The sequence below is a fragment of the Podarcis bocagei genome, assembly GCF_964188305.1.
Source record: "Podarcis bocagei genome assembly, chromosome: 5".
Classification (NCBI taxonomy): domain Eukaryota; kingdom Metazoa; phylum Chordata; class Lepidosauria; order Squamata; family Lacertidae; genus Podarcis; species Podarcis bocagei.
In genome coordinates, this window is record NC_138129.1 from 69,095,253 (window position 1) to 69,116,855 (window position 21,603).

Below are 21,603 nucleotides of genomic sequence, written 5' to 3' on the forward strand. Positions count from 1 at the left end.
GGGCAAAAAGGAAGAACTCCAGGAACTTATTAAATATGACGCTTATCTTCAGCATGCCATGTCTAGTCTGAGTCCTACCATATGTCACAGTGCTAATGCCGTATGTCTGATTGCTACTGTATAGTGACAATGATGATTTTTTTCTTTTTTTGCCTTGCGTCTTGTTTCTATCATGGACTGTGCTCCTATTTTACCTCTAGGGAGTTAGATGAAAATTCCTTTCCAGATTTCATACGTATTATTTATCTTCACAAAATCAAAAAATCAAGTAGGTTTAAAGGCAGTAGTATTTATGATCCAAGTTTCCTACAAATCATGTAGCAAACACCACCCTCTCAGGATTATAAAGCTTAGAATTATGTTTAATTGTGACAGTGCGCTGTAATTTCTTTTCCTTGAAGCATTAAATTATGGCGATACTACAGGATATGCTTTATGTCACTAGAAGAAACTTGTTTTGTTTTGCCTACAGCTTAACATCTTGTGGTAACAGACTCTATATATTCAGTTTATGGAGTAGTGAGCTTTCTGCCTGTTTTCCATATCCAGTAATAACAGCTCTCTCGCCCCGCCCTCCACTTTTTCCAAAAACTTGGTGCCATCTCATAATGTTTTTATTATTCCAGGAAGATGAAGTAGATGTAAAGCCAGCCACAAAATCTGAAGCTCCATTTACACACAAGATAGACATGAAGGCCCGATTTGAACAAATGGCAAAGGCAAGAGAAGAGGAGGAGCAGAGAAGAATTGAAGAACAAAAAATGCTACGCATGCAATTTGAACAGAAGGAAATTGATGCTGCATTGCAAAAGGTGATGCAGGTGGTTTTCGCATGCCCAAACTAGTTTGAGCCATTAGCAAAGTGTCAAGTGAGATCAGGTATTTGCTCCGTGGAGTCAGGAACCCCCAAAAGTGACTGGGTTTAGTTGGGGTGGGGAAGGGAAAGTAAAACAAAGCTAAGGAAATGCCCTAATGTTGAAGAGGTGGGAAGTGGGGCTCCACCCCCACCCAGGTGCAATAAATAATTCCCAGGGAGAAACTGCATCCTTTCTCTTTTGTTAGGATAAGAGAATCCTTGCTGTGTGACATTTCCCCTACCCAAGTCCTCCTTTGGGGCTCATTCTCCTTTCCCCACAACCTTAAAATTCATGTTAGCCACCCCAAAGTAATTAACTCTTCCCTTGCAGCAGAACCCCTGCAGCCATAACTCCAACATTGGGGAGGTCTCATCCCCTCAAAACAGGAAACCATGCCTGCAAATGTGCCCATGTCTGACAGGCAATTATATACTTTTAAGGTGCTCTGCATGAAAAGCCTTGGGTGCAACTGTTTACAATTTGGCAGCGTTCATCAATTCTGGAGGGGCTCCTATGCCTGCAAATTTTATCTACCACTGTGAAAATGTAAAGCATATTCTCATTTACAGTGAATAGAAGGAAAGCAGAGGTTTTGTTTTTAAGGGGGGAAAAATTGCTTCCCAATACGTCAATTAGAAAGAGTGCTTCGATAAGGCTGCAGCCTGTTGCTACATCCACAAGTTTAATCTTGGGAGTCAATGAACATCCCTAAAAAGTTGAGCTCTTAAAAACTGAAAGCCTATCCACGTGCTAATTCGTTAGAGTAAGAGATGATCTATTATCTAGCAGAAGCTCTAGGTACATGCAGTAGAACCAAGGCTTGGTTTTTTTGGCAAGCGGGCAAGGATTACTATTGCATTGTTCTACAAGGCCTAGAAAACACAAAACATTAAAGGCTAAAAAGACAATCTCCTGGTTATCCCACTGACTTGTTTTGAGACTTAGGCCTGCTTCCCTTTGCAGAACTCCATCCTTGCATTGTTTCAGTTGTCACACTAGTGTGGTTAGACTAGTGTGAGGATAGATCTTGAGAATAGCTGTACCTATAATAAAAAAAAATAGAAGGGACCCAGAGGATATTGTCCAAACCTCTGCAATGGAGGAATACGCAGGGATCAAACCTGCAATCTTTGGGCGTTATCAGTGCCACACACTACCCAAATGAGCTATCCAAGCTGACCATACTGGTACTGTTCAATGTGCTGTATAATGTGTTTCAGCATTTGTTGCAATTTATATTTCAAAATGCAGAAAAAGGAAGAGGAGGAGGAAGAGGATGGCAGCATTGTTAACGGCTCAGTCTATGAGGATGAAGAGCAGCAAGCACGATCTGGTGCTCCTTGGTTCAAAAAGCCTCTTAAAAATGTGTCTGTTGTGGATAGCGAACCAGTAAGGTTTACTGTTAAAATAACTGGAGAACCCAAGCCAGAGGTTACATGGTGGTTTGAAGGCGAAATGTTGCAGGACTGCGAGGACTATCAATATATTGAGAGAGGAGAAACCTACTGCCTTTACTTACCAGAAACTTTCCCGGAAGATGAAGGAGAATATATGTGTAAAGCAGTAAACAGCAGAGGAACAGCAGCTAGCACCTGTATTCTCACTATTGAGAGTAAGAGTTAGCATTTTTAAAAAGTTCTCAGATCTTTAGTTCTTGTTCATGTCTGTTGATCTTTTCTTAACTTTCTTTTCTTTTCTCTTCTCTAGCTGATGACTATTAATATCCTACTTTTTCTGGAGCCTTCCTTCCCTAAATTTACTACATCCATCTTTCTTTCTCTCTCCTGTGGTGGGGCCAACAAGAAGTTGTCTATCATTCCTCAAATAAGATACCCAATTGCCAGATTTATCTCTTGGTTTCAGACTGAAGTTTGGCAACAGAAGTTTAGTTCATTTGACAAACAATGGCTCAATTTCCACTTGTAAACAGCACTGTGGCTGCTTGTTAATACCACTGAATTGCTTGTGTGACAAGGAGATTATCAGGAAAGCCAAGCTGTTCATATGAAACAGCTTGTCATATGATCCCATCAAGTCTTCACCATGTTAATCAAAATGCATGACTGTCTTGAATGTGATCGGCTACTTCATGTAAGGTTACCCTAAGTAGCAGACTACTTAATGTTAGTTTTCATATAGAAAATTCAGCCAAAACCATATACAAACACAGTATTAAATTAAATCAAATCCAAAGACCACTTAATTCCTCCTACATAAAAATGATCTTTATTTCTTTGGTCCTGGAAGCTTTGAGAGCAAAAAGTATATTTTTTTGGTTAAACTATTAAGTAGCCAAAAATAATGTAGTGGTTTATTTTAAGTTATGCCTTTGTTTAATGCAACTTTTCCTTTAATATGCTTTAATAAAATTAAACCAATATTATATTGGCTTGAAAGCAGGATTATGTAACTAAATGTGTACACACAGTTGTATGTCATGTTCTTTGAAATAAAACATTTGCATTTGTTTTGTATTAGATGGTAGGCATTGTCCAGCATCTTGCTTGGAATATTGAACCAAATTTGTATCTTTCAGGTTGGAAGTGTTAGAATCATAGTGAATGATGTTTCAACTTACATCTCGTATTGTATAATTATTTACTGAATCATCTCACTCAGTATTTACCAGACACAATACAGAAATATGTATGTATAACAAGATATTACAGCCATGCTTTTTGCTACATGAGAAACAACCAACTAAACTCCAATATAGACTAAAATGTGTGCTGGAATGGAGAGATATGGAAGAAATTTGCATAATCTTCCATGGGATTTTGGCTTACTTTTATTGATCAGGACAACTGATTTACATTTTATGCAGGAGATAACTGGGTCTCTTCCTTACGTTGTACCAAATGACTTATTCTGTACCTGAACTGGAAGGTTAATAAATATGTTCAGTTCCTAAAATTGAGTATGTTCTTTATTTAATACTTGCACAGCTGCAAACACTGGAAGAAACGGTAACACTTCATCTTCCACTTGAAAGCTTTAAGTACCTGCCCCTTACCCCCAAAAAACCCACAGGAGACAAATTACCCATTAGTTTACATTTATTGAGAACTTATACAAAAACATTACAATTAATGTGTATTCATGAGTACATACAGTGTCAATATTGCAAGCTCAACACAACATACTGTAAAGCATTTGATTTACCTCACGTCCAAGCTGCATGTCCCTAAGATACTTCCCATCACAGTAGCCTTTAAAAGACAATCTTCTTTTTTTTACACGGGTAGTTTCTGTAGAGAACACTATCTTAGGACGAAAATGCATCTTGCATGCATATAAGATAAAGGTTGCATAAACACAGGACTTTCATAGGGTACTACCAGTAGGAAAGGAGTAGCTACTGTTTGCATTGTGTAGGGCCGAATGTTTTGCCTTATGAACTGCTAGTACACACAACAAAAATCGAAAAGTTCTTTCTACTGCCTAGATTATGAAAAGAAAGATTTCTCAGCAGCTGATGTAATATTTTCAGAAAGGTGAATGATATAGCCTACCTAGTTACTAAAAATAACTGCAATTTAAATGAATCTAAAGATCACTTTTTTAAACTAGCAAATCATATCCTATACAGCACACATACTGAAGGGTGATCTGTAAACATTGTTATTAGTTGAAATTAAGATCATCTTTCCAAACATTCATTACTCTCACTGCCTAACATTCTGTGACCGAGAAATTTGCACTTATTTTCCCCCTGCCATAGCACAAGAACCGCTCAAGGAAAACGAGGCAACTATGTATATAAAGGTTCGAACTCAATGAATGGAATGGAACCTTTTGATTCAATGCAAGGTTTCTGACAGAAATCAGACAAAACTGAATACCAAAACTACACTTGGTGCAAGAAGATGCCTGTAGGTCCACCAGCAAATTGATAATGAAAATAAAAAAATGCTTAGTATAAAGATTATCAAAGCAGATGCATAATCCCCTATGCCAACAATTTCATTCTAGTTTCTATTACATCCCTTCCCTTGAAATTTCAAGCTATGTTTATATTAAAAACTGAGCAGCGAAAACAAGCTGTTTTAAAATGGGGAAACAAAATCTAACAGAGATGAAGCTCTTCAGCACGTATCTAGTTCTCATATAATAATGAAATCTGACATGTTGAACTACAACAAAATATGAAGTGGCTCGAGGGAATTCAAGTACAACTATTAATTTAGTTGTGAAATGCAAAACATTATCTATGCTTGACTATTCAGCAAAGTGTAACTTGATAGATGGTTTGTATTATTACCACATAACAAATTATGGAACATTTATGGTCAAGCAAATAGCACTTTAAAGAATGAGAAGCGATTAAAACAGGCAAATTATACCCTACACCATTAAGTATGGGATACATTTAAAATCGGTATTGTTTTGCCAATTTTACCTTCTACATGGAGCCCTTCTATGGTCCATGCTCATCGGCTCATCATGGCCATACACTCAAAGGAATCCTCTTTATTGGAAGTAACTATCTCAGGACCTGATTTTATGAGCTATGATTTGGTGCTTGCAGCATCTTCAGCACTGTGTGTGAAAATGAAGGCAGGGTTTTTTGAATATTTTTCTTTGATGCAGAGAAAAGCAGGACTTTTGATAAAATCAAAGCATTTTATTAAGTGACAAACAAAAAACTGATGGTACTGCCTTAGCATCGTCTATCTAAACTGAAAAAAAATGCACCAGTTAAGCTATCTAAATAAGCCATATACAAAACATTTAAACTGGCAAAAATTTACAGCAATTCAGCTGAAATAGCAAAGTAGGAAGGAGTTTCCTATAAAAAGTAAAGATTTGCTGAACTGTTAACATTTCACTGGTAATACATGCTTTCTACAACTATTCTGCAAAATTCAAGTCTAAATTTCCCTTCTTTATCAAATAAGCAAGCTAGGTTATGTTTTATGGTGTATAACTTAAAATCCGTTATTGCCTTGGGAATGAAACACACAGTATGCTTGAATAAGTAGTATTGGGTATAACATCCTTTGAACATTATAAAAGCATTTGTGAAGGCTGTTGAAATTCTGACCAATATTTCCTGTATCTTGAAAAAATATTTTATATTCATTTGTAACAACTCTGTTATTGAGGGAAAAATAGTAAAAGTGACTTACTCAAAAATTATTGCAGCAATCCACTTATCTTTTAAAAATAAAGATACACATTTACCCAGAAATGTAAATAATTGTTTCAGACTTTCCATTGGAATGAAACCATGAATAGCAGAATACATTTGGGGAAGATATTGGCAGATTGCTTTTGAATACACAAGCACAAAAAATTCTCACAGGGACAACATTAATAAACTGAAATATGTATTTATACACTTCCTTAGGTTGTGCTTACCTGTGCTTTTTGCAGCAGAACCTAAGGTGGAAGGTCTGGGAAGGCACTGTGAAGTATAAATAATTGCACTGTTTGCAATTAATAAAGATTTTATACTTTAAATGAATCAAAATCAACAGCCTCCATTTGGTGAATGATAAAGAATCTGGTGAATTGTTGCTCTGTTTAGTTAGTAACTACACCATTTTCGAATAAGCTACAGACTAATCATGCAAAATATTTGATCTAGAGACTTTACAGCCTACACTAAATATATTTAATAACTTCCTAGTAGTCTTTTCAAAATTTAAATCCTAACCTAAATTGGGATAAAAATAATTCCCTCCTGATTCTACAGTACAACAAAATGCATTTCTAATTATCTGTGCAGTAAAACTACTTCATTTCTGATCTCATTTTGTTCTTTTCTTGCAGCCATCCTAGGAGTATACTCCAAAACAACAAAATAGTTTTCCAAAAATAAGGCTAATAAAGGTTTAGAAATTAACATATACTTCTATCACCAAATAAATGCAGACAACTGAAGACAATACAACTTCCTCCTGACAAGCATTTCAAACTTTTGTTTTTAACAATGCACAAGTTTTTATCTGAATATATCTCATTTTTGAACCCTAATGAACAATTATTACTTAGGTAAATGAAAATTTCTTTTGCTAAAGCTAAATAGCTCAAGAATACTTACCATTAAGCTCATACACATACATTTATGAACACCTAGGTTTCTGAATTAAGAAGCAATTATGATTTGCTAGAATATCAGCACTGTATTTTATTCCAACATAATATTCACACAGGTATGGCATTTGCATTATGTGGAACAGTGACAAAAAGATACTGTTGCAGTTCATCATTTTGTCATTCTGATGTACTTACAGTGCAATGCTCCTTGAAGGAACAATCAAGGATGATACACAGCACAGTCCTCCTCACCCCTACAGAGCTAGTTCTATACTGGCTGGATCAAACCTGCACTTCAACAGACAATGGCAAGACAGACTGTATTGCATGTAATCTAATAGATGCAAAAAAAGCAAACAGTGGATTTTAACAGTATACCAATTTTCAGTATGAATTAGTAAAAGTAAAAAAGTTTTATGGAGATTTTTCAAAATATAACTTAATGACTAGTCTTCAGCATTTTAAAACAGAGCTCATCTGCAAGACGTTTTTCTGTTAAGTACTCCCAGACTCCAAAAGGTATATTTCTAACACAAACACAGTTTTAGTAACTAAAATGCATATAATCCTTACTACACTGAATTCTTAAGCAAAGTGCTGCAAACCAATTGCTTAGCACATATTGCCTTTTAGAACGATTCAATAACAAGCCTGAAAAAATATACTAAAGAATTAAACCATGTATAAAAACAAATGTTAACTATAGCAGCTATATGGGTCTGAGACAGTGGTCATGGATAAAAAAGAAAATGCAACTGTTAATGCAGTAGAAGTATGTCAAGGAACATCTTCATGTACATGCAATTTTTAATCAAGTAGAAAGAGGAGGATATCAAGATGCTAAACAGCAAAATACAGTAATGAAAAAGATCCTTCTATAACTATTCTGCAAAGGGAGAATACCAATGTAAAGCTCAAACTTTCAAGGAAAAAAACCTTAATTGTGTACATGTACAGCATTACTAAGAAACCCTTGAATTCTCCGAGTACCCACATATCCAACTTACCGACACAGGAGGTTTCATATTATTTATTGTAAAGCACAAAACAGGCATTTAAAAGTGATCAAGTATACATTGAAAAAGTACATTTATATCACAAAGCATTGACCACATAATAGTTGCAAATACATTTGCTGGAATGTGTACATCTACACTAATGTACTAAAAACAAACCAATTTCCATTTCTACACAGAAATATTACCTCCTATCAGTAGTGATAGATATTTTGTACATTTTCAAAAAACACTATTTTTAAACCAAACAAAATTATGATCTTCAAGAAGGCGTCTGCATCCATACATTTAACAAAGGTTTTTTTCCCCCACATAATGAAGCAAATACTGTATTGTCCACTTCTTATTATTGGCCCTGTGCGAAGAAATACATAAGAGATACACAAAAAGTTAAAGAAAATCTTTTTTAAATTGTGCTAACTCAGGAGTGAAGCCTTTAAGAAAGAAAAATTGGTTAATGTAATGGTGGTGGCTTCCTGCATGGCTTCAAAAACCCTGGGAGGAGAAATTTTTTGATCAAAAACATTGACTGTATGCAAAGAAAGACACAGAACTCCAGTTAACAGAGCATCAATCAATTTAGGGTTATCTTTTACCAGGATAAATAATGCATACTCCAGGTAAGATATCAAAGTGGGAGACATGCAAAAAAACAAAAAACACCCCACGAGATAAAGGTAAAAAATAATAATAAATCACTAAAATATCAGCCAAATAAGTCAAGATTGTTATACCTGTGGTGCTGGAGGATGTTGTGGCATTCCTTGTGGACTTGTCTGGGCATAATAAGCTGCCTGCTGTCTATAGTATTCAGCCCAAGCTGCACTATAATCTGGCTGACCCGCTGGTGGGGCTCCGGCTGGAGCTGGAACTGCCTGACCTAGAACAAACATACATTACACAACTCTGGTGCCATAAAAGGGACAAATGAAGCTCAAAATAATCTCGTTTCTAACAAACATTACCTTGCTTCTTGTAATATTCCTCCCAAGCCTTTGAATAATCTTGTGGCTGCCCTTGTTGACCTGCAAAACCCCCCACATTTTAATGTAAACACAGCTCCCAGGTACACCAAAATTACAGACAAGAATACAGTGGAAGAGTTCTTTGCTGTTTTATTTGAAGAGATAATATTAAATCTCTAATTTGTATAATATTTTCTTCTACACATTGTTCCACAGTTTAAAATAAAGATTTAAGCACTGTATGCCTACATTTGAGCTCAGCATTTGTAGAATGGCTCATAGCCCCACCCCTCAAAAGTTGACGGCAGAAGTGTGTGTGGGGAAACCTATAGCTGAGATGCCCCACTCCATATTAAGTATATTGTTACATACATAAACTATCCCACCAGATCCATGTTATTGCCCCCTCTGTGAGAACTGTATTGCTGGGGGGGGGGAATGTACAGCACGTATACACAATATTCTACAAAGTGGGCACACAGGAGTCACTGCCGTGTTCCTACAAGGTGAACCAGCCCTGAAGTGTATCAAACTGAGAAAGTTTGAACATTACTTCTCCCAACACTGCTTCAAAAATTAATAACGCATTTCCTTTCAAATCATGTTTAACACACATTTAACGACACCAGATTTTTCAATTGCTGCCTATGCAGTACATAGAGGAGTCAGGCTGGTCAATTCCTAGTGACCACATGGGTTCCTTTAAATTAGCTACTGATTAATTGTGTATGTTTTAATTAAATAATAAAAATTAGATTTCCGAAGCATATTATATATTTATACTGAATGAAGCGAGATCGTTAGTCTTAAAGTTGCAAGTGTCAGCAATTTTGAAACAGAAAAGGGTCACAATAAAAACTAAAAGAAATCAAGCCTGCCCTTTATGTTTTCCCCATGCCTTCTAAGTGAGTTGGCATGTAATGGTGGGAGAAGGAACTCAAGGGATTTAGAAGCACATCCTGTCATTCCTCCAAAGAACTATCAGATATATGGAGTTAAACTTTTAGCATCACAAAGAATCCTGTGAAGTTGCTTAACCTATGAGATAGAAGCCATCTCCTGAGCTTCATATATAATATCATGAGCCCCCAATTTCAGGTAATAACAATATACATATGAAATTAAAAGTTCTGTAACTGGCTCATATCTTACTTTGGAATCAGACAATTCCAACTATAAGGACATTCATACTGATAAAAATGGCTGAAGGCAAAGTACTGCTATATTGATGTGTCTTTTCCGCAAGTTGTAATTTATCAGACCAAAAAGTGGCCTCCAAGTGTCTACTGTTAATTCTATTTCTGAAATAATCAAGGCGGCCCAGATAGGATAATGTTCGGGAATCTTTTAAGTACTGAACACCTTAGGAAAACGGCAGAATAGAAATATTGAAGTAATGTTTAACATTAATGTGATATTTAAAGTATAGCATCTTGTTTCAATTTATTGATGCATGCTTTAATATCTTACTATAAACAAGATATTAACTTGAAATTAATCCATGAAAGGATTAATTCTACATAATTTTTAAATACATCACTGTATAGTCAAAGGGAGTTGAGGGGACACATGAACAAGAAATACATGCAAAAAATTAGTGCCAAGTTGTAGTAAAACTTTTGCCAAATGGAAATTGTTATACTAACAGAACAACTTGGTTGGATACTGCTCTTAGTGCACAGTAGCAAATGTATTATTATTTATTTTCTGACATTTAACTTAAGGTGATATACATGGTTCCCAGATAGTTGCCCATCTAAACACCGTAACTGCTTAGCTTCAGCAAGGTGCTGACATTATTGGACGCATACTATACACTGGGACTTAAGTCTTTGAATCTGAAGCTATGTAACATTCTGGAGTGGAGGGCAAAGATATTTCCTGCAGTGATGCTAATAAGTTACTTTTACAAATATGTCACAGTCATAAAATAATAGCCTTGGATATGACTACTAGAATCTTTGAATGGATCCAAAGATTCCACTGCATCATGTAAGGCATTTTTGCTTGTCCACAGGAGTATATTACTGACTCAACCACCCTCTGTTCTCAAGAGCCATTCTAGAGAGTCTAACTACCTGAAACCAGGTTATAGGGGTGCATTACTTCTTTCAATATGCCCCTCCACCTGAGGGAAGCACTTTCTACTCAAACAGTTGGGTCTCTGGATCCAAACCTCTATTTTGCTCTAACAAGGTTTGAATAAATTTGTAGCAGAGTAAGCAGTAGAAAACTACAAACAAGGGAATTAATTCATACTAGAACTACTGGTAAAGTTGTAAATATTGAGAAAGCAGTACTAGGTCTTAGCAGTTTCTTAAGAGAATCATCATATGGAATTGCTGTATTTGAACTAGTCTGTAGATCATATATGCCAGGTTGATTAAAAACATTTGGAAGAACTCTAAACTCGAGAAAATGCCTACCTTTATCTGCTAACAAGGCTATTATGCCCTCAAGAGCTAATTTGGCATTCCTTGAAATCCGACTGAAAAAACTAGTCCTGCATATACTCTATTTTAAAATCTCTGCTCCACAACTCAGATTCAGTCATGCCTTTAATGAAAAACATGGCAATAGCAAGAGAAGGGCAGAATAGTCGTGACAATCACTATTCTCTTCCCCCACTCTGCCACACACACAATCAAATGAATCCAGGAGTAATGATTAACATAATTTTAATTTATGGGCACACCCAAGCACAAATACCAGAATGAGGCTGGTCTACATTAAGAGATTTAGCATCCTGTCAGACCTGCATATATTTCCTTAATTGAAAATACCTGGCTAACCTTATGTCTGAAATATATGGGATTTTTTTGGTAAATTTCTGAATTATGCTCATTAAAAACAACAACCAGGATGTGATAATGCTATAAGAATGCTTAATGTCCCTTGAAATTCCAAAAGCGCTCAAGTCTCTCTCAATCACATTTTTCTTGTTCCTGCCTCAACCTAACTCACATGGCACAGCTTCACGTTTCCTCTCTGCTCTTTGCAGGCACAGTGACACTGAATTCTGGTGTGTCCTTACATTAGAGGAGAAAGAACTACATGGGTCTTGTCATGACACACATCTGGCATGAATGGAAATGCTGGCTCATGATAGAACTGTGAGATGGTGTCTATTAAGTGTGGCACTTTTCCATTTAGCTAGCTAGAGATATGCTCGTTACTGGCAGCGTACATCATCTGATATGATGATGGTCATTAAGTATTAACATTAACAACCATTAGGTTGTTGTTATCAAGCACTGATAACTCCACAAGGTAGGGAAAAAGACTGAGATGTTTTAGGTTACAAAATCTAAGTTACTCTACACTTCATGCAAAATAGCTATCCTTGCAATTCCCCGAGAACCCACTTTTCTTGATACATAATGAAGAGGTATTCATAAGACTCCCAATTCTTAATTTCAGGAGCAACCGGGTAAATTGTCTTGCTACTTAAAAAAAGCATATGAAACAGAAAAGCTTTTTAGAGAAGTAAATAGTAAAAGCCTCCTTTTTACATCAATAAAAATGTAAAACATACCCATTTTTTTATAGTACTCTTCCCATGCCTTGGTGTAATCTACCTGCCCTGCTGGTGCTGGATTTGGCTGATCTCCTACATGAAAAGAAAGTTGAAAGAAAAATATTTTTTTTACCAACATGCATAGAAATACTGGCAGAGATAGTTCTGCATTTAAATTTACACACATTATGCGAAGTCAACAGCTGACAGAGACCAAAATACCCACAAGGTCAACTGGAAGGTATCTCACAGCACAATGAGAAAAATTACATTATGGGTGAGTGACAGTCACTTATTTAGGAACTGCAGAGGAAAAGCTTTGCCATATTGAGATGCCAACACTGAAATGTAGAAGCATACAGCTGATGCAAAATACAACATACACATTTTCCAAGTAGTTTAAAGCAATGATTCTGAAACTGGTATTTTTTTTACAGTCAAAGACTCAAGGCATAGGACATACATGATGACTGTTGGTGGGCACCCCACATCAATCAATGTCCTTTCTTCAAAAGGTCAATAACAAAAAAATCCTTCCACTGATTTGTATGGAGCCTGGTTAAGAGTTGCCTCAAATAATAATAATTTATTATTTGTACCCTGCCCATCTGGCTGGGTTTCCCCAGCCACTCCTTTGCTCTATCAAGGCTCCCTCAGATTCCAATTTGACAAAGTCTGGTCTATATACCATGATGGCCACGTGTCTTAAAATGTGCTGACAAGATTGCAACATTTGGGGCTTTTAAGTTTAGAGAAGTAAGAAGGTACAGAAAGGTACATACAATTATGCATGATGTGGAGAATGTAAACAGTGAAAAGCTTTTCTTCCTCTCACAAAATACTAGAACTTTAGTGACATCCAAGGAAACTGAATCTTGGAAGATTCAGGACAGGAAAAACTTGAGGTAGAGATGGCCACTGACTTGGAAAACAAAGAGGATTGGACGTGATCCAGCAGGCACTTCCTAGGTTATGCTGATTCCCCTTGCAGAAGCTGGTAATCTCTAGTCTCAATGCACCAGCATGCCACATAGTGCTCAACACAATTTTCAATTCTAGTCTTAGAAATAACCAGCATTCATTTTTGCAACACATCTTTTTTGTTATAGCATCAAATTCTCAGAATTTCAGGTGAAATTTGTGAGGCAAGACTCTTTCTCTCAGATTATATGTGACTATCTGGTCAAAACAATGCCCTGGATTCAAAGTTTGAATGAACTCAAGGAAGTTCATGAAATGAAATTTTGCCACCCCTCCCTCCCACCAACTTGTGCCTCCCTGAAAAGCCTCTTCTGCGGACTGGAGATTGTGGGATGGGAGAATCACTCCAAATTGAGCAGACCTTTCCCCACATTATTCAGGAGAGGTCCCTGAAGAGCTTTTTCGAAGAGTTAAACCTTACTTCAGTGAACTTCCTTAAAGTTCTTAGGATCCAAGCCTCCAAATACAATGATCTTACAAAACTGATTGGGTACCTTGTCCATTGGTCTGAGTGGCTGGTGGTGCACTAGGCGGAGCTGCAGGTGGTGGCTGTGCTTGCTGCTGATAGTAATGAGCATAATAAGCTGCCCATGCTGCTGAATTAGGGTCTGTTGGCTTACCTAGGAAATTAAACATTACTTTAAGTTCAACATATCTTTGGTAGGCTTCCTTTATTTTCCATAGGCTGTAGTTTAGTCACACAGTTCCTGTCTAATTGGCCGTATACAAACCATATTTTGGTTGAAGGCTGCAATCCTAAATACACTTATCTTCAACACTATGGCATGCACAGGATTTTGCTTTAAGTCAAAGTAGCCCAGGTCACTTTCTTAAACTTTCAACAGTACAGTGGTGCCTCGCAAGACGAAAAGAATCCGTTCTGCGATTCTCTTCGTCTAGCGGTTTTTTCGTCTTGCGAAGCAAGCCCATTGACGGATTAGCGGCTTTTAGCGGCTTATCTGCTGATCCGATCAGCTGATAAGCGGCTTAGTGGCTTAGAAAAGGGGGGGGGGAGGAAAAAAACCAGCAGGAACTCGCAAGACATTGTCGTCTTGCGAAGCAAGCCCATAGGAAATTCGTTTTGTGAAGCACCTCCAAAACGGAAAACCCTTTCGTCTAGCGAGTTTTCCGTCTTGCGAGGCATTCGTCTTGCGGGGCACCACTGTATTTAGTTTGTAGTCACGTGACTCAAATTGCAATCCTATGCAAACTTCCTTGGTAGTGAATGTCAATAAATCAGTAGGATTTGTTTCAGAGTCAACATATTTAGGAATTTAAAAAAATAATGTACCATTTTATCTCTCGTTTTAAACATGGAACTCAATGCAATCGAACACCATCTTGGCTGGACACAAGAATACATGTAGTTTTTTAAACTTTCTCCTTACCAGGATCTGGAGGATTCGGTGGCTGCCAGTGCGGATAAGCATTACCCCACCCTTGCGGAGCATATGGTGCTGGAGGGCCACTAAGGAGGAAGCGTATGTGCAATCATTATTAAATAGAAATGCGACAGCAACAAAATACAGCAGCTGCAGCTACTTCAGACTTCTAAACAAGTCACATGATTGCCACTGGTGCTTGGAGGGGCAGAACCCCGAATTTACAGCACTTTCCACACCCAGTGCTGGAACACCCTATTTCTGGGGAAAGCTCTAATTAGCTATTTGCAGCTGCAACTACTGTAGCAAATGCATTAAAATCAATCCTGGAAATGGGTTGAAACCAAAGGGTTATGCAATAATGTTTTTGGTTACTTGGTGAATAAAAATGTTAATTTACTAGCACTTAGAAAATGTGTTATTAGGCAGCAAAAACAAGTTCTGGCCTGAATTCTACTGATGTAGCCCTGTGTTTGGGAGTGGGGAGAGAGTGAAGGTGGAGAAGGGGTCTGCTCAGTTTTGTGGTTAAGTAGCTGTCAAAACAAAACCCACCCCAGTAGCAAAAGGGTTTGTGATTTCTATTTGATACCTTTGCCAATTTATTTATAAGAGTAAGTTACTTACTGAGGTGCAGGACCAGGAGGGCCAGGTGTATAGGGAGCTGGATTGTAAGGTCCCATTGGAGCCCCAGGAGGTGGCCCAGGGGGCCCATGTGGCCCAGGGACAACACCATGAGGTCCATGTGGCACAGGTGGTCCCAAAGGATTTACTGGACCCTGAAAGCAAAGATAAATGACATGGATTAAGTTGCTATCAACCAACTGTAAGAACAAGCTTGTTCCAATATCCAACTAATGCTCCTCTTCTCTAAATATTTCCTTTGGGGAAGAAATTCCAGCTCTCCATCCCTCCGGAAATCCTTTGCTCTAAAAAGATTCTGCAGTCACACTAACTTTTACAGAACTCACATTATTTGGTTTTCATGTAGCTTCTTGCAGTAATCAGTGGACTAAGAAGACATTCAAACTTAGAAGTACTAGCTCCTTGACTGCTAACAGTTCACGGGATAAAAAGCAATTGTACTAGGGCAAATAGCTTGACATATTCGCTACTCAAATAGTTCTATGACATGTGAGAAAATGCATCAAGAATGCAAGGTATATTTTGTGTATTTCCCACCAAAGCTGCCAATTACTACTAGAATCATGAGGAAACTTCCGCACAACTATCATAGGAGCTGGTTTCCTCTTACTTTACATAACAATGAAAGAAATATGGTTTTCCAGAATACTTACTCCAATCTTTTCTTCTATGAGCTGCCGAGCATAGTCAATCTGCTGTGGTGTCCCCCGGATGGTAAACAATTTCATATTTGGATCTGCATTTGGTGGGGGGTTTCTTTGCAGTTCTATTCTAGCACCAGATTGCTGGCTAATGCTCTTGATAGTTTCACCACCTAAAATTTTAAGTACAAATTATTGCACTGAATTTGTTGCTAGTTCCTAAAGAAACAGAGTAGGGAAATTTTAAACAAGTCTATGCTACCCTGAAGAAATATTATCAGTCTAAAACAGAGCAAGACATCTTGAACAGATTCACTTCAGGCTGTATTTGAATTTGTGGTGGGAACCTTTTTTTGTTCCATTGTTTTACTGGCCCTATTCAGGAGGAGGAGGAGGAGTAGGAGTAACAAGTCACACATTCTCTAGCTCCTGAAGGAAAAGTGACAATTCCACCACCTCAGTCCCAGTGCCTAATTAATGACAGTAAGATGTTGTCACACATCACTCAACACTGAATACAGCTACCCCATTTAGAAAATCTCAGTTTAAATGTAACAGAAGATAGAAAAGCGATCTGCCAAATAAATCGAGTTTATTACCTTTCCCAATAATTAATCCAGTTTTTCCAGTCGGGACAATGAAGTTAAATTCTTGCAATCCACCAGGTGGTCCCATGTTCCAATTGCCCTGACCTCTACCTCGTCCACGACCACCAGGTCCTGGACCACCAGGATTGCCAGCCTAGATTGAGACGAATAAAACACAACAAAATCAGAAATAATTTGAAATAACTGCAACCTAAAGAGACTAGCAATTTTCTGTCAAAATTACAAAAATACGATGCATAGTGTCTAAAAAAGAGGAACAGTATTTTTGCAGATGTTGGAGAATCTATGTTACCTTTTTCTGATGCTTCTGATACATCAAAGTCAGCTGAATGAAAAGCATTTGGGCCAAGGAACCATGAGGATGGGTAAGGAAGGGATAGGGGTTTAGCTAAAATATGGCATACATTTTATGTGCACCTGGGGCAGAGATGTGAAACAAAAAGCATAGCTACCACTAGCAAGTGTCTGCCCAGGGTATACTGCTTCAAACTGACATGACATGAGTATTGCTCTATATAGTGGGGTAGGAGAGCTGATATTTCACAATTGGCAACCAAAGGAGTGCATTTACCTCCATACCAAATAAATGGCATGGAATAGGGTCCACACTTAGCCCTTCTTTGACATGCTATTTTATTTTATTTTTTGTATGAGCCTCTACCTGCAATCTGAAGTAACTCAGTGCAGACATAGCTTTAGGGATACAAAAGGCACCCTGATGGACTAGACCAATGGCCCATCTTATTAAGCATCCAGCTCTCCCAAGGATCAACCAGATGCCTATGGGAAGACCGCAAGCAGGATGAGCACAACCACCTTAGTGAAAACCATGTCTTTGACAAACAACCTTACCTATCAATGTCATCTGTATTTCCCCAGAATGATAGCTTTCAGTCAACAATCTTTCTATGTACACTGCTAATCGGCAACACCATGCTTGGCAAACACAGCGTTGGCTAACCCACACTGAGGTGAGGCTCAGCATTTATCTATCCCACTGAAAACCATCAAATGCCACAAAGCTTAGGACAAAGTTCCATTAATCCTAGAATTAAAGTGTCTCATTCCATCAGTTATACATATGAAAGCACGCCCCAGAAACTGATGAGAACTTATTTCATACCATTAAATTATTTTGCAAAATATTTTTTCCTGAATTGAGGATTTCTGTAGCCTTGCAGTAGTGAATAAGAATCACAAACAGGGACTGACAATTTGCAGAGTTGATGTTTTCTTTTAACCCAGAATGGCTATCATAGGTAGGCTAGTGGATATTTTTGGTTTCAAGGCTAGAAATTTGAGAGCCAGTGTGGTTCGCGTCTCCGCTCCTCCACATGCAGCTGCTGGGTGACCTTGGGCCAGTCACACTTCTCTGAAGTCTCTCAGCCCCACTCACCTCACAGAGTGTTTGTTGTGGGGGAGGAAGGGAAAGGAGAATGTGAGCCGCTTTGAGACTCCTTAAGGGGAGTGAAAGGCGGGATATCAAATCCAAACTCTTCTTCTCTTCTTAACACAGCTATTTAAGTAACTATCACAAATACTAAAGCTCCCATTAGCCCACTTCCTTTGAAGTTGAGAAATGTATTCAAATACAGTGGTGCCCCGCAAGACGGAAAACCCGCTAGACGAAAGGGTTTTCCGTTTTGGAGGCGCTTCGCAAAACGAATTTCCCTATGGGCTTGCTACGGAAGACGAAAGCCCATAGGGAAATCTCTGGGACAGCGGGGAAGCGCAGCGCATTTAGAAGCGCTCGGGGAAAGCAGCGCACTTCGCTGCTTTCCCCGGAGTGCTTTTAAATGCGGGCGGCTGGGAGGGAATCCCTTGGCCCCCCGCGGGACTTCCCGAAGCTCTTTTTAAGTCCGGCGGGGGGCCAAGGGATTCCTTCCCAGCCGCCCGCTTTTAAAAGCACTCTGGGCAAAGCAGCGCACTTCGCTGCTTTGCCCAGAGTGCTTTTAAATGCGGGCGGCTGGGAGGGAATCCCTTGGCCCCCCGCCGGACTTCCCGAAGCTCTTTTTAAGTCCGGCGGGGGGCCAAGGGATTCCTTCCCAGCCGCCCGCTTTTAAAAGCACTCTGGGCAAAGCAGCGCACTTCGCTGCTTTGCCCAGAGTGCTTTTAAATGCGGGCGGCTGGGAGGGAATCCCTTGGCCCCCCGCGGGACTTCCCGAAGCTCTTTTTAAGTCCGGCGGGGGGCAAAGGGATTCCTTCCCAGGCGCTTGCGTTTAAAAGCACTCCGGGGAAAGCAGCGCACTTCGCTGCTTTCCCCGGAGTGCTTTTAAATGCGGGCGGCTGGGAGGGAATCCCTTGGCCCCCCGCGGGACTTCCCGAAGCACTTTTGAAGTCCGGCGGGGGTCCAAGGGATTCCCTCACCGCCGCCCGCATTTAAAAGCGCTCGGGGGAACACCTGCCCCAGCCGCCCCACTTCGGAACGCTGTTCCGAAGTGGGGCGGGGGGGCGGGGACACCTGCCGCCGCCGCCCCACTTCGGAACAGCTTTCCGAAGTGGGGCGGGGGGGGGGGGCGGGGACACCTGCCGCCGCCGCCCCACTTCGGAACAGCTTTCCGAAGTGGGGCGGGGGGGGGCGGGGACACCTGTCCCATCCGCCCCACTTCGGAAAGCTGTTCCGAAGTGGGGCGGGGGGGCGGGGACACCTGCCGCCGCCGCCCCACTTCGGAACAGCTTTCCGAAGTGGGGCGGGGGGGCGGGGACACCTGTCCCATCCGCCCCACTTCGGAACAGCTGTTCCGAAGTGGGGCGGGGGGGGCGGGGACACCTGCCGCCGCCGCCCCACTTCGGAAAGCTGTTCCGAAGTGGGGCGGGGGGGCGGGGACACCTGCCGCCGCCGCCCCACTTCGGAACAGCTTTCCGAAGTGGGGCGGGGGGGCGGGGACACCTGTCCCATCCGCCCCACTTCGGAAAGCTGTTCCAAAGTGGGGCGGGGGGCGGGGACACCTTCTGAAGGCGGGCAGGGGGCGAAAGTCTTTGTCCCCCCTGCCTGCCTTCCCAGGGGCTTTTAAATCGCCCCGGACAGCGGAGAAGTCCTCCGCTGTCCCAGGGTTTTTTAAAATGCTGGGGGTGGGAAGAAAAGCCCTTGTCCCCCCCCCAGCCTTCAGAAGAGGTCCGGGGACAGACTGTCCCCGGACCTGGTCTGAAGGCGGTTTCCCTAGGAACGCATTAATTGATTTTCAATGCATTCCTATGGGAAACCGTGCATCGCAAGACGAAAAAACCGCAAGACGAAGAGACTTGCGGAACGAATTAATTTCGTCTTGCGAGGCACCACTGTACATTTTAAAAGAAACCCAGCAGTATTTTATAAACCACTTGATTTCATAAACATTCCTAGCAGCTATGAACCAACCTGAACACTTCGAAGAAGATCCGTAATAATTTCTGCTGCATGTTGGCATCTGTCTGGAGGTCCTGTGATTTGGGCTATTCTGTCTGGAGTTGTTCCATCATCTGGAAGAGGAATGGAATATTAAAACAATTTACTTTAAAAATTAGGAGAAAACCTCTGAATTTTATGTCATGTACATATAAGCAGTTCACCTGGTTTGAACTGTATCCTCACACCAGCATCATTCTGTATCTTTTTAATCATTTCTCCATTTCTTCCAATTACAATACCAACCGCAAATCTTGGAATTGGTACCTGAAGAAACAAAACAAATTTTCAGCAAATGTTTCAAAGCAATCAAAAGTATTTATCTAGGTTTACGTCACTACTTTGACACATCTCAAACATACAAGCAACCCACAATAAAGCCGCCATGAAGGGGATTAGGTTAACAAAAGGTCAGAGAACAGTACTGTCAGGGGTTCAGGAGCAGAGGCGAGGGCAAGGGAGGAAACAGAGAGCGAGGGGGAGGAGGCAGAGGAAAAGATGAGTGATGACGACGACCCGAGATCTCAGAGTCTTTCCAGTGAATCAGAAGATTCACAGAAAGGAGCACCAGTGGCCAGAACAAGGGGGGAACCTAGGGGGACACCCCAGGAAGAAGGGTCCAGAGGGGGCTCAGAGGGGAGCAGTTGGAAATCAGGACCAGCGTCACCAACAGAGAGCAGGGGAGAAGGGCGCCAGGTATCAAGCGCTGGCAGCTCGCAACAGGAGGGAGGGCACGAGTCAGGAGTGGCCACACCTCCATCGGGGAGCGAAGAAACGGTCAGGCGGAAAGTGGAAGGTTGGGCGCGCGCGCCAAGTTCAAATGCACAGGAAGGTGGCGCAGTAAGCAGCCCGGAAAGGGAGCCAGGTCCTAAAGCCCGGCGCAAGGAGACAGGAGGGTCCGGGGGGGTCCGCGTCAGAAGAATCCCGGAAGGAAGAGACCACGGGGGGCAGAGGGACCCAGAGAAGAACGGTCAGGCGGAAAAGGTGGAGTAAGACTAGGTTAGTAAGCTGGTGCACAGGGGGCGGAGACTCAGACGGAGCTTCGCCGGTCTAACCCATAAGACGTAGAGCTGCACGCAGCAGCTTGAGAATGGAAACTGTAACTCAATAAAGACTTTTATAAAGTGAACGCTGGCTAGCGTGATCCTCTGTGAGCTAGGATCTGAAAGCAGCTCTGACAAGTACGAAAATTAATAGCTGTAAACCAGGCTTCCTCAACCTCGGCCCTCCAAATGTTTTTGGCCTACAACTCCCATGATCCCTAGCTAGCAGGACCAGTGGTAAGGGATGATGGGAATTGTAGTCTCAAAACATCTGGAGGACCGAGGTTGAGGAAGCCTGCTGTAAACCTTTCCAAGCTATTTTTTCTAACAAAATACTTAATACAACTCATAAGTATCATAACCACTATGTTTTAGAGAAACAGTTCAATAATTGCCAAAAAGTTCATCACTAAGTTTATAGGGGCCAAAAAATGAAATAAAAATCTGTTATTATTCTTTTTATTTATATCCTGTCCTTTCTTCTGGAAGAATCAAGGCAGCTTACAGCTAAAACAGAAACAGCT

General features: G+C 40.5%; 2 protein-coding genes across 7 annotated transcripts in view; one reads left to right on the forward strand and one right to left on the reverse strand.

Moving 5' to 3' along the window:
• Positions 1-3,770, forward strand: part of NEXN (nexilin F-actin binding protein) — a 28,198-nt gene extending 24,428 nt beyond the window's left edge. For all 6 annotated transcript variants that reach the window (XM_081193748.1, XM_081193749.1, XM_081193744.1 and 3 more), the window contains 3 exons: positions 627-812; positions 2,109-2,469; positions 2,565-3,770. In XM_081193748.1, the coding sequence (XP_081049874.1) occupies positions 627-812; positions 2,109-2,469; positions 2,565-2,578 (561 nt within the window). In that variant the 3' untranslated portion in view covers positions 2,579-3,770. The remainder of the gene's footprint in view (positions 1-626; positions 813-2,108; positions 2,470-2,564) is intronic.
• A 125-nt stretch (positions 3,771-3,895) lies between these two features.
• FUBP1 (far upstream element binding protein 1) overlaps positions 3,896-21,603 on the reverse strand; it is a 32,591-nt gene continuing 14,883 nt past the window's right edge. The window contains 11 exon segments of the mRNA XM_081193765.1: positions 3,896-6,222; positions 6,224-6,264; positions 8,650-8,795; positions 12,416-12,490; positions 13,873-13,998; positions 14,767-14,846; positions 15,385-15,536; positions 16,056-16,216; positions 16,643-16,784; positions 20,010-20,110; positions 20,201-20,303. Of these exon segments, the coding sequence (XP_081049891.1) occupies positions 6,204-6,222; positions 6,224-6,264; positions 8,650-8,795; positions 12,416-12,490; positions 13,873-13,998; positions 14,767-14,846; positions 15,385-15,536; positions 16,056-16,216; positions 16,643-16,784; positions 20,010-20,110; positions 20,201-20,303 (1,146 nt within the window). The 3' untranslated portion in view covers positions 3,896-6,203.